The sequence below is a fragment of the Triturus cristatus genome, chromosome 11, assembly GCF_964204655.1.
Source record: "Triturus cristatus chromosome 11, aTriCri1.1, whole genome shotgun sequence".
In the NCBI taxonomy this organism is placed as follows: domain Eukaryota; kingdom Metazoa; phylum Chordata; class Amphibia; order Caudata; family Salamandridae; genus Triturus; species Triturus cristatus.
This window is the reverse complement of record NC_140594.1, coordinates 228,238,659-228,254,131: the sequence shown is the minus strand read 5'-3', so window position 1 is coordinate 228,254,131 and position 15,473 is coordinate 228,238,659. Positions and strand designations below refer to the sequence as shown.

Here is a 15,473-nt window from a genome sequence, read left to right as displayed (position 1 = left end):
AGTTGGCTTATACAATGTTATAAGCATAACTGCCCCTGGGATCCTGATAGGAAAATAAAGTTTAGTATGCCTGAACTCAAAATGTTAAAATGCATCTTTTAGTGAGGGTGATTTTTACATTCTGTGTTTGGAAATATCACTTTTAGAAAGCAGGTATTTTCTTGCTGCTCAGCCATCCAGTGTGCCTCTGCTAGGATGTGTATTGGCTGTCTGGCTTTTGAGTGACAGGGGCTGGGGATATGCAGGGACTCCAGAGAGTCTGGATGAGTCAGCGCTAGGCTAAATAGGCCTGGTCTGCATTTGGAGTGGTGGGAGGAGTAGCACCTGAATAGGGCTGGGCCTGCCTTCCACCCTGTGGGGTGTCTGGAGCCAGGGCTCACACTGACAATGGAGGTTGTTGTGCACTTGCAAAGTGGCCCCCAGAACTGGACTGGGCTCAGATCCCTGGGCCAGGAGAGTACAAAGAGATTTAATGAATAAAAAGAGGGGCCCAGACCCCAGACTTTTAGATCACTTCTGGGAATCAAGGAGAAGAGCCGGAGAAACTGAGGAGGAATACTGTGTTTGCTGTCTGGGGTTGGCCTGCAGTGGCTACTTGCTGCCAAGGAAAGGAGAAAGGACTTTGCTGTTTGCTGTGTCCCATGCTTCAGGAAGATCTCCAAGGGCTTGACACTGAGTTTGCCTCCTGTTCTGAAGTCTCAGGAACACTAAGACTTCACCACCAGCTCCCATGAACTTCCTTGCTGGGAGTTCTGACCTGCTAAGAGGCGCCTGCTATTGTTTTGGACCTCCGAAGTCTGTTTGCTGCTGGGAGCTGGGAAAAGTAATGCAACTTCAAGAAGCGCAATGCATTCGCACCTGTTTGACGCATCGCCGAAGAAATCGTCGCAGCGCCTGCCCGCGGCTCAAGAAATCACCACATGATGCATCGAGTGCACTGATCTCTGAAGTCCGAGATCCCAACACTGATCCCGACCCAAGGCCTGCTGTGTGGCTGCAAAAACCCACGCATCGTCACAGACAGTCGCATCGCATCAAGGCGCCACGTCGGCTGCATCGTTGGGAGACGAAGTAAGAAACCGACGCATCACCTCCCCACGCAGCAAGAAACCGAAGCATCACCTCATCTTCTGCAAGGAACCGACGCATCACCTTCCCTGTGACTCTTTTTTGTTTGTGTGCGCAACGCATCCAAGGTACTTTGTGTGAAAAGTGTCGCATCTGCAATTTGCTTTGAACTGAACTATTGCTACCATTTGAAAGTCATATTTTTATTACTGTATTGGGGATTTTTGTCGTTTGGTTTAGATAATGATTACTTATTTTTCTAAACTGATGTGGTGTGCATTTGTAGTGCTTTCACTGTATTACTGTATGTGTTCACAAATTCTTCACACACTGTCTCTGCGAAAAGCCCGTCTGCTCGTGCCAAGCTACCTAGGGGGTGAGCAGGGGTTATTTTAGAAGTGTATCCCTCGTACCCTGCTGAAAAGCAAGGGTCCCTATTTGGACAAAGGTACCTACCTTTGCCAACAAGAGACCCCCATTTCTAACTGTTATAGTTAGGTGAATTTGTCAGTGCCAACATTAACGTTTTGAACAAAAGGAAACACAGAAATTCACTAGTTACAGTTAGCAGCACTAACAATAACTTGTGCCCCCTGCCGTGCACTGCTTATAACCTTAACTGACATCACTCATGACATGTTCTATGCCCTCAGTTATGACATCACTTATGACATCTCAAATGACACAATTGATGACATCATCCAAGGTTCTTCTACTCACATTGCTCTTTAAACGGGTTTACCATTAGAGCTACAGAAGTAAGAGCAAAATAGCTTAGAATAATATGAAGTGTCTTAACTGCTATCATACATACAACTCCAATAGGTAAAGCAAGCTTCTGTTCTTCACAACATTGACCCTATACCATGCACTTCATGGGTAGTCGAGTTCATGTTGACTAAGAATACAGATGAGAGGGTTACGTATCCTGCAGATGGTTTTCAATCTGTATACAACTGTTCCCGGGAAATTCAAGTACCTCCAGATACTAAAGCCCAGTTACATAACTGAAACCCTAATACAGACACTCTTTACGTGTATCAAATCCTTGACAGTCACTGAATCTACACTGAGAAATGAAGTGTTTAGGAGTAGAAAAGTAGGTACTCTTAACAGTGTTTACTCTATGGAGAAAGTTTACTCTGTATCACACTGTTTGCTGACAGTGAAACTCCCATGAGAAATACACCACAGAATATTTAAAAGAATCAACTAAGAACAGTATACACTCCATGAAAATCCTTTCTAAAGAGACCATTCACTTACAATAACCATGGTCTAAAGGTGCTTAAGAACATATTACCTGCAGCATTCATACTGTGGTGAAAACTGTACAGATAGCCTATCTTCTGAAGCAAAACAAGCAAATGTATATAGGTTAGTACCTGCTGCACACAGTCTTCAACGTTTAGTAGTAGTAGTCATTTGAGAAGTCACCAGTGATGACATAAATTATGTCAAAGAACATGTCATGAGTGATGCAATATGTGAGTTCATAAGCAGTGAATGGCGGGGGCGCCAGTTATTCTGTGCTGTTTTTAGTTCAAAACGTAATGTTGTCACGGACATATTTACCTAACTATAACATTACTGTAACCTTTGTTTTTTCAATATATATATATTATTTTATATATATATATATATAATTTCTAGACCTACTGATTAAACCAGAGCGAGATATACTTCAAACTAGCTTATTTCGCAAAACGGCAGCAGGCAACACCCTCCTTCACGCTCTCAGTAGCCACCCAGATACCCTTAAATGGAGTATCCCCTATGGGGAGTTGCTGAGAGCGAGAAGGAATTTCAGTACTGATACTGCATTTCAACTAGAAAAAGAAATCATGATTAAAAGGTTTAAAGACAGGGGTTATCCCAAGTGGATCCTTCAAAAAGCTATCAACAGAGTCAACCAAATTGATTGCGTCCAAACTTTGACAACCGAGTCTGAAAGTAACATTGAGAATATCACTATCCCTGAGGAAACCAATAGAGTCATACTTACCTATATTGGTAACTCTGGACAGATACAAAAACTATTGGCCAACAAATGGGATATACTTAAAAGTGACCCTGTTATTGGCCATACTTTTCAGCGTAGACCTAGAATAACTTACAGAAAAGGACGCAGTCTTAGAGATATTCTCGTCCATAATGACATAACACCTAGGTCAGTTACTAGTGAACATAATCTCAAAGGATTTTATCCCTGTGGCCACTGTAAAGCTTGTCGTAATAGTTATATGACCAAAACAGTCGCCATTCCAGGCTATGATATACCTAAAACCATTAATCAATTTTTAGCTTGCAGCACATCGTATTGTGTATATGTACTGATATGTCCTTGCAAACTGTGGTATGTGGGCAGCACCACCTGTATGGCAAAGAAAAGAGTGCTCGAACATATGCGTGCCATAAACAAAAAAGACAACCATTATCCTAATGCCAGACATTTTGACCTTTTCCACTTGTCGAACAGTTCCCTGCTGAGCTACTTTGTGTTGGAACAAGTCCACACTGGTCCAAGAGGTGGTAATAGAACTTTACTACTTTGGAAAAGTGAATCCAAGTGGATAATTGAACTCGAAACCAAGTAAGCTAAGGGTCATAACCTGGACGAATAATTGAGTATACATTTACATAGTGAATGATTAGTGTTCCTACTCTCTGTGTAATCTGTTTTGAATATGACTATACATGTATCTTGTTGGTTGTTCTGGGAATTTTATCAATAGGTATTTACTATGATGTAATAGTATGACCATCTGAAATTTTAAGAAACAAATTTGAATATCACTTTTCTTCTTTCTTTGCACAGGAGGAAAGGAAGGGTCGCCACACCTGCGGATTGTTTCATTTGTTCCGGTTACCCTACCCTTTTCTTCCCCGTCCTGTGGGTCCATCTCAGATAAGATATATTATTCTCTTTTCTTATTTCTATATATTTTGTTCACTTTGGGCACTTTCTTTGATCAGGAGGTTGTAAACCTGCTGACCTTTGAGTTGGTCAGCTAGTTGTAATTTTGGTTGTGTATTACAAATGGAATCTGGTCATATGGACATAAGCGTGTTGAATTTAAAGAACATTATGAGGAATGAATACATTAATTAACAATATTTTAGCCTGTCATTTGAACTGTTACTTAATTTTGGTTAACTGCTGCAACTATTGTGTTCTTATATATATATTTGTGCTAGTCCTGTGCATAATGATTTACCTTATAACCGTATTATCTAGGTTCGCTTTTCAGGTACATTGAGCCTAATATGCTGAATATATTGGCACTATGCCGATTTTATGCTTTGCACTCTCTTTTTGCAATTTTGCCAAAATGCTCAGCTCTTTAACTATAGAGCTGTTTCTTTACAGAGTTTTTGGCCCCCTAGTACTCAGGTTACCCAGATTGTATTAATAATCTAGAGTCAAGCACTAGCGCTAGATATACCCATTGCACGCTCGAGTTTAGGAATTGTTTTTCCAATCTCATCATCAAAGGTGTTACCAGTGACATGCTAAAAACGTAAAAAAACGCAGATTTCAGTGTTCCATCATGTGTAAAAAATCACTAGCATGAATCTATATCTATTATTATGGAAGTGTATTTAGACATTTAGAAATGGCCGCCGTGGTTAGTCATACCACCTGTCAATTACTAGTCTGTCCTTTATTTCAGCAGCTATTTATTGCGTCCTGTGTTTTGTGGTATTTCGTGTGATCAAGTCAGTTTGTCTGACGAAACGCGTAACAAATAAATATTGGTTTATCTTCCGAGTGCGAGTCCTTCTGTGAAGAAGACGCTGTGTGGATTTAAAGTTACCGGGAGACCTGCCCGGTGTGACTCACCACCTGCCAACGGGCCATTGACTTCAGAAATCTGGGTCGTGTGTGGACATAAATATATATATATATTCCAAAGAGTGACCTTCGTGTTTGCGGTCACAGAACGAGGCGCACACTGGTGAAGTAAGTTATTCAAATTATATTTGCCACACAAATTTTACTCGGACAGACGTGTTTCGGCTGCACGCCTTCCTCAATATCACTTGTTTCAAGAAAACAGCGCAATACATAAAATAAACATATCAATCAACATAAAGAGAGGACAAGCAATGCATAGTGGTCATAAACATAGATGATGGCAAGCAATACTGTATTATACGTCAAATCTGGCACCCATTATGGAAGGTTCAAATGAACTCATTCTCCTTCCATTTTCCCATTGTCATACATTACTGTTGTTGCAATTTCATTACACAGTAAACAATAAAGCGACTCCAATCAATTCAATCTCATTATACAGCCATGAATGGGCTTTTTAGCAATTCATTATACTCCACATGTGTAATTAATTTATTTACACAATACCTTTACCTCCCAGTTTTTTTTTTGATAAACAAGTTTTTATTGTTTTAGACAATACAACAAAGGAAACTTTTGGGCCCTTTGAACCACCACCACACAGTAACACATTGGAAAGAGCACCACAAACCCACTCTCCCCCTGAAACCCTCCCCCAGCCTCCAAGTCGCCCTATTATGGTAAGTTGCCCAGCCATTTCCCCCAGACTTTTCCTTTACCTCCCAGTTTTACTCAGTAAGTATTACGCCCTGGATGGGCAATTACTATTCCTGGGATCGATTAATCAATAAAGGGAATTGTGCGGTCATCTAGTTGACTTACTCTCCTATCTCTTTTGTCTGCCATTCAATATCCTACTTATTATATGCGTGAAGGAAACCACCCAAACAGAAAGGAATTAAATGTTTCTCGGGGATTCAAATTGCCCCGTTTTAGTCTCTTATTAGTGCAATTGAATTTTCCTAATCCAAATGGACCCAGAGCGCCTCCTCATTATTTAGGCCTCGTGAGGCCTTGGTCTGCAGCTCAACAATGTAGCGTGATTCTAGCTTCCTAAGTTTCAGCAATCTGTCCCCTCCTCTTTCACTCTTCGGGACCTGATCCAGACAGAAAACCTTAAGTAAGTTTGCATTTGAGTGATGTTTATCCTCAAAATGCCGCACTATATCTATATAGACACATAGACACATAGACACATAGACACATAGACACATAGACACACAGACACACAGACACATAGACACACACAGACACACACACAGACACACACACACACAGACACACACACACACACACACACACACACACACACACACACACACCCCCCCCCCCCCAAATAATGTATTCTTGCTACTGCTCAGAAATGTCCCTGGCGTATTTCGGCCACTACAATATGTCCTTGATCCCATAGCCGCGGTGCAGCATTTCACCCTTATTTGAACCTTTACCACATGGTTAGGTAAGGCAATCCAATATGATAGCAACCGACAACAGACTATTGTAACTACATATTACTGCCGGATGTGAAAGACAGACTGCCAGAGCTTTTGTATAAATGCCCGTCTCTGCTCATTGATCACAAAATACTGTTCTAAATTCATTCTTATGAAGGAGAAAATGATATATAAATGGTGTGTGTATACAAAATATATATAGAATAATACACACAAACATGTATACACATTTATTAGTGTATTTATCATTATCATATATTTCCATGAATGAGATCTTTATATGCATAATTTGATATATTTATTGCATCGGTTAACTATATGCACATTTTGATTAATGTGATACACATTTAAAATGCAAGAAAAACAAAAAAAGACAAAAACTACACAAGAGAGCAGTCTTCAAAATCATCAAGACACCCAGAGTAATAAGCCTCTCTTACTTGTGCTCCAGCAGCTGCTCTAGGTCTTGGACCTTTCTGCAAAGCTCTTCTGCCAGAGGATAACTCTTGCCCACCTTCATGAATAGAGCTGCTATCTTGTTGCTGCGAAGGAATCCTGCAGCTCTTCTTCTCAGCCCGTGCAAGACGCATGCTTCCACTGCAGCTGTGCACAGAAAAAGAATGAGTGTTCGTTAAATTCCTTGAAAAATTATATTTTTACATATTATTGGGGAAGTGTGTAATGAGCTGTCAGACACAGCACCGTTGCTCTAAATGTCTATACAAAATTTGAACGCACACCGGTTCTTCTTAGCTTCCTTTTGTGAGATCTAAGTTTTCTGGAGGACGTTTAGTCATTAGGATGACACTTAAAGTGCCCGTGATCTCATCCCTGTGTCTGATATTCTCATCATTTGTAGTTGGACTAGTTACCGAAAATATGTGTCCAAGTAAGTCTAAATTCAAGTTGCCTGATGACCAGACATACTGTACTAAAACCATGTGTTCCTAATGACACAACCAAAAATAGACATTGAATTTATTGACAAGACAACTCTTCACATCACCACACAATACCAAATACTTTTACATTGTAGAAAGTAATTGAGTTATGTCCTGTAAGTCAAAAATAAACCACAAATAATTTAAAAACTACTATAACTCTCAGAGCATCGAGAAAAGATCGTAAACTACTGCAGGCTTCTCCAACAAGTAGCTTATGAGTTACTAGTAAATCTAGAACTACCTATAAGTAGCTCTCCTGTGTGCAACCTACTACACTAAGTCAGAAACGTTTACTTGGTTGACATAATATAAGTAGACCAAAATTGGGAGTGTGTATTTGAGACGTAATTTAATGTATTTTCAGAACTCATAAGCTGAAATTTGGACAATGGAGGCTACAAGGGTTCAGCAATGTTTGTGTTTGGGTCAGAACTGAAATGCTCTGCTGTGCGCAAAAAGGCACTTGAGGACTTTTATATCATTGACTTATGAGGACCACAAGGAAAAAATATTTACCTTGTCACCCTAGCACTCCTAATCCAGAGACTTCTTATCGAATAAGGGGAGGATGGGTGGGGCGGTGAGGAATCTATAACTAATGTAGGTCTCTTACAGATACATCGTTACTGAAGGTAAGTAACTTGTTCATCTGAGACCATTAGTTATAAATTCCTAACCGTAGAATGGATACACAGGCAATACCAACCCCGGAGGTTGGTCTGCGAACTAAGTTCACACCATGAAGTACTGGCCAACAGAACGGCCGAAAAAGCCCTCTCTCTGGACTTGGCTGTCCAAGCAGTAAAGCTTAGTAAACGTGTGCAGGGATGCCCACGTGGCTGCCTGGCATATGTCAACCAGCGGAACTACATGTCCCAAAGCAGTAGTAGCTGCTGTCACCATGGTAGAGTGGGCACGCTGTCCTACAGAAGGTTCCTTTTTAGCCAAAGTATAACAGATCTTAATGCATAGGACGACCCATCGAGAGATGGCACTTTGAGCACTGCCAGGACTTTCTTGGCACCCACAATACCCACGAAGATTTGATAGTCCAACGGGACGTTTTTAGTGCAGTCAAGGTAGAAAGACAGCGCATGTTTTGGATCCAGACGGTGGAGTCTCTACTCTTCTTTGGAAGGGTGCGGAGGCAGGAAGGAGGTGGCAGTATGATGGTCTGACCTATGTGGAAAGAGGTAACCACTTTGGGCAGAAAAGAGGGCCAAGTACGGAGGACTACTTTGTCTGGATGGACAGTTTGAAAGCGAGGTCTGGAAAATAAGGCTTGAAGCTCACTCACCCTGCGAGCAGAGGTGATGGCAAGCAAGAAAGCAGTCTTCAATGTAAGGAGACGAAGAGGAAAATTATGTAGTGGCTCAAAGGGAGCACACATAAGATAAGTGAGGACAAGATTCAAGTCCCACTTGGGCATTACGAGAGGAGAAGGAGGAAAGGAATGAGTAATGCCCTTCCGAAATCTATTAACAATAGGGGACTTGAAAAGAGAAGGCTGATCAGGAAAGCGAAGAAAGGCCGAGATGGCCGAAAGATAGCCTTTAAGAGTGCCCAGAGCAGAGCCCTGAAAGAATGAAGAGGAGAACCTCTGAAAGAGGGGCAGAAAGGGGATCCACAGCCTTTGCTGTGCACCATGCCAAGATGACATTACAGACATCGGGAGGAAGGTCGAAAGCTGTCAACTGTCGCCGCTCAATCTCCACGCCAGGAGGTGGAGACAGGCCAGGTTCGGGTGGAGGACCATCCCCTGCTGCTGCAACAGAAGATCCTCCTGAAGTGCAGTCTGATCGGAGGATCGATGGCCATGCTAAAGAGCTCGGGGTACCAGAGTCTTCATCCCAGGTCAGAGCCACAAGAATTACTTGGGCCCAGTCGCACTTGATCTTCTTCAGCAATCTGGGAACAAGTGGTACAGGCGGAAAGGTGTACAGCAGGCAGAAATTCCACTCACAACGAAAAGGCGTTGCTGAGTGAGTGCCGCCTTGGAAACTCCAATGCGCAGAACTGCTGACATTGCCCGTTCTCTTCAGTGGCGAATAGATCTAACCAAGGCTCTCCCCACCGCTGAAAGAGACCTTGCACCACCTCTGAAGACGCCATTCGTGATCCATCATGCACCGGCGACTGAGTTCGTCCTCCCTGGCATTCAGGTGTTGAACCACCAGGGATATGCCCTGATATTCCAGGCATATCCAAAGGTGAAGAGCCACTTGACCTAGGGTCCACGACCCCACCCCGCCCTATTTGTTGCAGTACCACGTGGCAGTGGTGTTGTCCGTGAACCACTGCGCTACTCTTCCTGTGACAGAGGGAAGGAATGCCTTCAGTGCAAGACGAATTGTCCGGAACTCTAGAAGGTTGATGTGGAGCCCGGACTTCGCTGGAGACCAGAGGCCACTGATCTCCCCATCCCCATGTGGCCGCCCTATCTCAGAAGTGACACATCCGTCACTATTGTGAACTCTGGTTGAGGAAGACAGAGGGATCTGCCGCTGACCCAATCCTGGTCCGTGAGCCACCACTGCAACTGACTTGCAGTCCCCTCCAAGATCCGGACGACATCAGAAAGATTCCCCTGATGCTGTGCCCACTGGAAATTCAGTGCTACGCAAACAAATGATGGACGGAATGCTGAATAAATCATACATTCACCCACCAGTCAAGAGATCTGGGTTAAATCCATTGTTCTTTTGCTCACCATGCCACCCCAGTTTAGACCCAGCCATATGCAAATCAGTCTTGACCCTGTGCCTCATGGGAACAGTCCAGACCGAACTGCCAAGCCAGGTCCTCCATGGTCCGGAAACAAGCATCCTGGGACCGGTTTCTGGGTATTACCCTTCATCAGCCAGGCTAGCTTGAATCCAGTGGCACAGTGAGCAAGGGACCCACGTCTGGGCATACCCATTCCACTTAGGGTGACAAGTGCTACGCAAACAAATGATGGACGGAATGCTGAATAAATCATACATTCACCCCCAGTCAAGAGATCTGGGTTAAATCCATTGTTCTTTTGCTCACCATGCCACCCCAGTTTAGACCCAGCCATATGCAAATCAGTCAAGACCCTGTGCCTCATGTGAACAGTCCAGACTGAACTGGCAAGCCAGGTCCTCTCTGGACCGGAAACAAGCATCCTGGGACCAGTTTCTGTGTATTACCCTTCATCAGCCAGGCTAGCTTGAATCTAGTGGCACAGTGAGCAAGGGACCCACGTCCGGGCATACCCATCCCACTTAGGGTGAAAAGTGCTATGCAAACAAATTAAATTCAGGTCCCACTGCAGAGCCCGCATACACCATCTGGTATGATGCACTAGCAGGATGCAGGAGGCCATGAGGCCCAGCAGCCTCAGGGTCATTCTCACCGAAATCTGGGATAGAAGCTGAAACATTGGTATGATAGCCCAAATATCCCAGACTCACTGCTTGGGAGGATAGACCTGAAACTGTGCTGTGTCCAGAACCGCTCCAATGAAAAGGAGCTTCTGAAAGGGAATCAGGTACGACTTCGACACGTTGATGATGAACCCCAGTGAATGCAGGCGGTCCACCGTAGCCTGGAGGTGGGAGACAACAGTCTAGGGCGAGCCCACCTTCAACAGCCAGTCGTCGAGATAGGGGAAGACTGGAACCCCTGATCTGTGCAGATGAGCTGCTACCGCCGCCATCACTGTCGTGAATACCTGAGGGGTGCTGGTAAGGCCAAAGGGGAGCACAGTAAACTGAAAATGCTTGTGGCCTTCCGTGAACCGTAGGTAACGCCGGTGGGCAGGCAAGACGGGGATGGGAAAATAAGCATCCTGTAAGTCCAACGCTACCATCCAGTCTCCAGGGCAGGCAAGACCTGAGCCAAGGTCAATATCTTGAACTTCTCCTTCCGGAGGAAGCGGTTGACGTCCCTGAGGTATAAGATAGGACGCAGGCCTTTGTACTGGGAGTAGCAATTACAACCTACTTCTGGAAGAGGGACGCATTCGATAGCTCCCTTGGCTAAGAGAGCTGCAACTTCCTGGCAGAGAAGGGCCAAAAGATCCTCCGACATACGATGGAGTGTAAGTGGCATGGAGAGAGGGGTAGTCTCGTAGGGTAGGGAGTAGCCCCTTCGGACTATCTGCAAAACCCACCTGTCTGACGTGATGTTGTGACAGTGGGGGAGGTGACAGTAGATCCTGCCGCCCACTGGCAATCAGTGGCCCTGAAAGGTCACACTAGGAAGGCTTGGAGGCTGCTGCAGAGGTGGCATTGGTGGACAGGCCCGACCGCTGGCCCACAGACCCACAAGGCTGGGTCCCATGTCCTAGGTCGCACAGAGGCTGGGTGGCTTGCGCGGCCCTGTGGCTCTGGGTGGAACGTAGTGGAACACCCCTTCTGTAGCCCCGAAACGGCCAAAAGGCAGACTGCGTGGGACGAGAAGTGGCTGCAAAGCCCAAGGATCTGTCCGTAGCCGTAGAGTCCTTGAAACGCTCGAGCCCATTGTCTGCCTTGTCACCAAACAGGTGAAGGCCATAAAAGGGCATGTCCAAAAGGGTAGATTGGACATCCCCAGAGAAGCCAGACGTTCTCAGCCAGGCGTAGCGCCTCAGGGCTACTAATGTGGAAACCGTTCTACCCAGCGGTACCCAGCCCACACCGGAAGGTGAACTTTGCTGCGTCTCCACCCTCAGCAACAGTGTGGGTGAGCACGGCTCAGGGTCTCTTCTGGGCACTGTGGCAGCACTTGCCTGACTGTATCCCACCACGTGTGGGTAGAACGGCCCAATAGACAAGCGGTGTTCACCGACCGCAGTCCTAAGCTGGCAGAAGAAAACATCTTCTTTCTAGATGGCCCAGCTTCTTGGATTCCCTATCTGGGGGAGCAGTAGGGAATGCACCCTTTGAGGATGAGGCTTAGACCACCAAGCTCTCAGAAGTAGGGTGTTGGGAGAGGAAAAGTTGGTCACCCGGGCCTGGCGGTGGCGTCAGGCACTCATCCTTTCCACAGGGGCCCCCTCTGCTGGGCTTGGACCAAGTGCCCAGAAGGATGTCGGTGAGGGCTTGATTAAAAGGCAGCAGGGGCCCGAAGAGGCTGCTGCCAGCAGAAGGACCTCAGTCAGGAAGTTAGTCCTGACAGCCACCGTAGGAAGCTCGAGGCCCAAGGCCTCACCCGCCCTAAGCAACACCACAGTGTAGGAAGCTCCCTCCCCTGTAGCCACGGTAGGGGAGAAAGCATACCAAGGTCTGGGGAGGTATCCAGAACACTGAAATCACCCAACTCCTCTCTCCATTACAGTTCTTCGAGTTGATCTGCTAGAGGGTCAACAGACCCCTTCCAGTCCTCCTCACCCTCCTCTGGCTGCCACTCAGGGCTGTACGGAACGCCAGGAATGAAGAGTGGGACAAAAGTACCCTCAGGCGCCGGTACCGACGTCGGTCGGGTGTAGTGTACACATCGGTGGTTAGGCTGCGGTCGGCGCCGGGGAAGGTACCGTGAGGACGACCGGCATTGATCCAGATCCAGGCCTGGATCCATGGGGGCCCTGCAGCGTCGAGGCCAGAGCCGCCAGCATCGAAGGCCCAGGGCCCCTAGCAGAGTACGCGGGGCCCAAAGGCGCACCGGCAGAGTTGGGCTGCACAAGGATGCTATGAAGTGCTTCGTAGACAGCTCGAAGCTGGACAGCGGACGGTCCGGCTCCGGGAAAGGGAGGGTAGCACAGAGCCGTCCCAGCGGGCTCCCTGGAAGGAGCCAGAGAGCGATGCCACTCTGGGCCCCGCATTGGCCGACACACGAAGAGAAGGCGAAGAGCGACGATGCTTCTTCACCGCCTTCTTGTGCTTTGACTTACACGAGGAGTGCGAAGACTTCCATTGACGAGTGGTGATGGCTCCACGACCGGTCCAGCAACCTTCCCCTCGACCGGGACCTCGAGCGGCGCGGAGCAGGTCGCTGGGCCTCCAAAAGCTTTGGGGACCGGTCCAGCAAAGACTTCGTGTTCAGGGCCCGGCAGTAGGAGCACGACTTCGGGTCGTGGTTGCACTCCAAGCACCAAAGACACATGGGGTGCGGATCGGTGACCGACATCAGCTTGTGAAAGGAGTCACAAGGCTTGAAACCGGGCCGATGGCAGGACATCCCTTGTGCACCAGGAGTCGTAAGACTTCAAAAGACGTTTGACTAAGGGGCACACTCTCTCTGGATCTGCTCTAGCTGGCGTGGAAAAAGAAAGAACTGACGTCAGCGCACAGGGAGGGCGTCTGAGTAGACACCGCAATGTCATCCCGGCGACCACGATGCTGAAAGCGGAGTCGACCAACGCCACCTACCGACGCGAAGGGGTTATGCTACGAAAAAGATCTCCGATTCCAGTCTGACACCTGGGTAATTCGAAGGTAAGCAATCAATACCTAATGGTCTCTTTCAGATACACAACAATGTTTAACAAGAACATAGAATACTGTACTAGTACATATTTAACTTGCCAGGTTTCAGTAACGTATACACTTCCTGCACACCCATGGCCCTGACCCGGCTATGTATCGCCATACCTTTCTCTTGTTAATTCTGATTGCAGGTTGTCAAACGAAACCTACAGATACAAAGCTGAGCAATAAATGGAGTCTGGGTGTTGTTACTGTGAAAGAGCCGATAGAATAAGAATAATTTGGGCCCCGTTTTTGTAACTTTAAAACTCTCCTTCATCCAGCTTTTCTGCACTACTAACAACTACCCAAAAGTTGAAGTGGTAATGGACTTTTGATTCATGCCAACTGAAAGAAACAAAAGGTTTGGCCACTGTGAACATGTCAAACTAAGAAATATATTTATGGCATTTTAGAGCAAAGGCACACTACATGGTGGGGCTAATAGAAGGACTGGGAAAGAAGGCCGTTAGTAAACCATGCCTGAAATAGGTATATAACATATAAGACAATAGCCCTCTTTGCTCCATATAACGTTATTTAGTTTAAATCAAAATTGTTATAGTAAGGAGACCACCTGGGCAGATGAGGGTAAGTAAGCGATTAAATAAAAGTATGACATAGCTAGAGTCACACACCCTGGTCACGAGGGCAACAGGGAGGTAAACCAATGTGTCACAATCCCCCAACACAGAGGTTATCTTTAGATAACTTGGGTAAGGCCAGATTTCTCTTTAGATAGATGTAAGTAGTTTATGAGGTTACAATAACCGAAAAAACAACTGAAACACGAGAGAAGGAACTGAGAGGTCCATTCTGAGCTTTAGGACAAGGGAGTAATAATGTATTAACAAGAAACCATGAAAACACCAGAAAGATGTCAACTATGCATCAGTGGATATACTGAAAATTCTAGTGTCTCTAAAAGAAATAATAGAAACAATTGCTCATGTGGAAGCCAGCAGGGAGGATCCAAGTGACTTGTGAGGCTATAAGTAGAGCACTGGGCTGAAGTTCAAACCAATAAGTGTCTCTGGTTGATTGAAGATAAAGGATAAAACGGTGTATAAGATTTTGCAAATAAAAGCAAAATTAGTACAGCTAAATTAGGCTTAACATAGTGTCTAAAGAAAGTTCTACAACCACTAGAAACGATAACATAAAATATGCAGTTGGGAGAAGGAGGCTATTAGTAACTTTCATCACACTCTCCCCAACATTTATCTGAATTTCGTTTGTCTTATTCCCATTGTTTCTACCTGGGGTATGATACCTATATATGGTGATCTAACCGAGGCAGCAATAGTTGAACTACAGACTTCAGTTTGTACCTTCTCCCTCTCTTCATTATCTTTCTCCGAGCTCCCCCACCAATCACTTCATACCTAGGCTTTTTGTTATTCCTTTTGAATCTGTAGTAATTTATTAATTTCCGAGACCAATCTCCCATCATTGTCTTTCATGATGGCCTGTTAGATCATATTTGGATACTGGTCTCATCGTCAGTGGGTCACCTTCATATCCCTGTATCTTTCAGAATGAGGAAAATCAAAGTCACGCTTTAGGGACCCAAAATAATTTATCCCATCCTTATCCAAAAACTCTCCACCATTGTTAAATATGTTCATCCTCCATTTGCATACAAATCATTTACTATGCTTGGTGAGGAATCCCGATTTCCTACACTAGGCATCAAGAGTGATGAGGAATTGGTTAGGCCATGTTACACTGATATTGT

At 45.4% G+C, this 15,473-nt stretch overlaps 1 protein-coding gene across 2 annotated transcripts in view; it reads right to left on the bottom strand.

Annotated features, from left to right (window-relative positions):
- The window catches only part of SGSM1 (small G protein signaling modulator 1), a 1,300,548-nt gene that overhangs the window by 786,042 nt on the left and 499,033 nt on the right, over nt 1-15,473 (bottom strand). For both annotated transcript variants that reach the window (XM_085636109.1, XM_085636110.1), the window contains exon 4: nt 6,822-6,984. In XM_085636109.1, the coding sequence (XP_085492235.1) occupies nt 6,822-6,984 (163 nt within the window). The remainder of the gene's footprint in view (nt 1-6,821; nt 6,985-15,473) is intronic.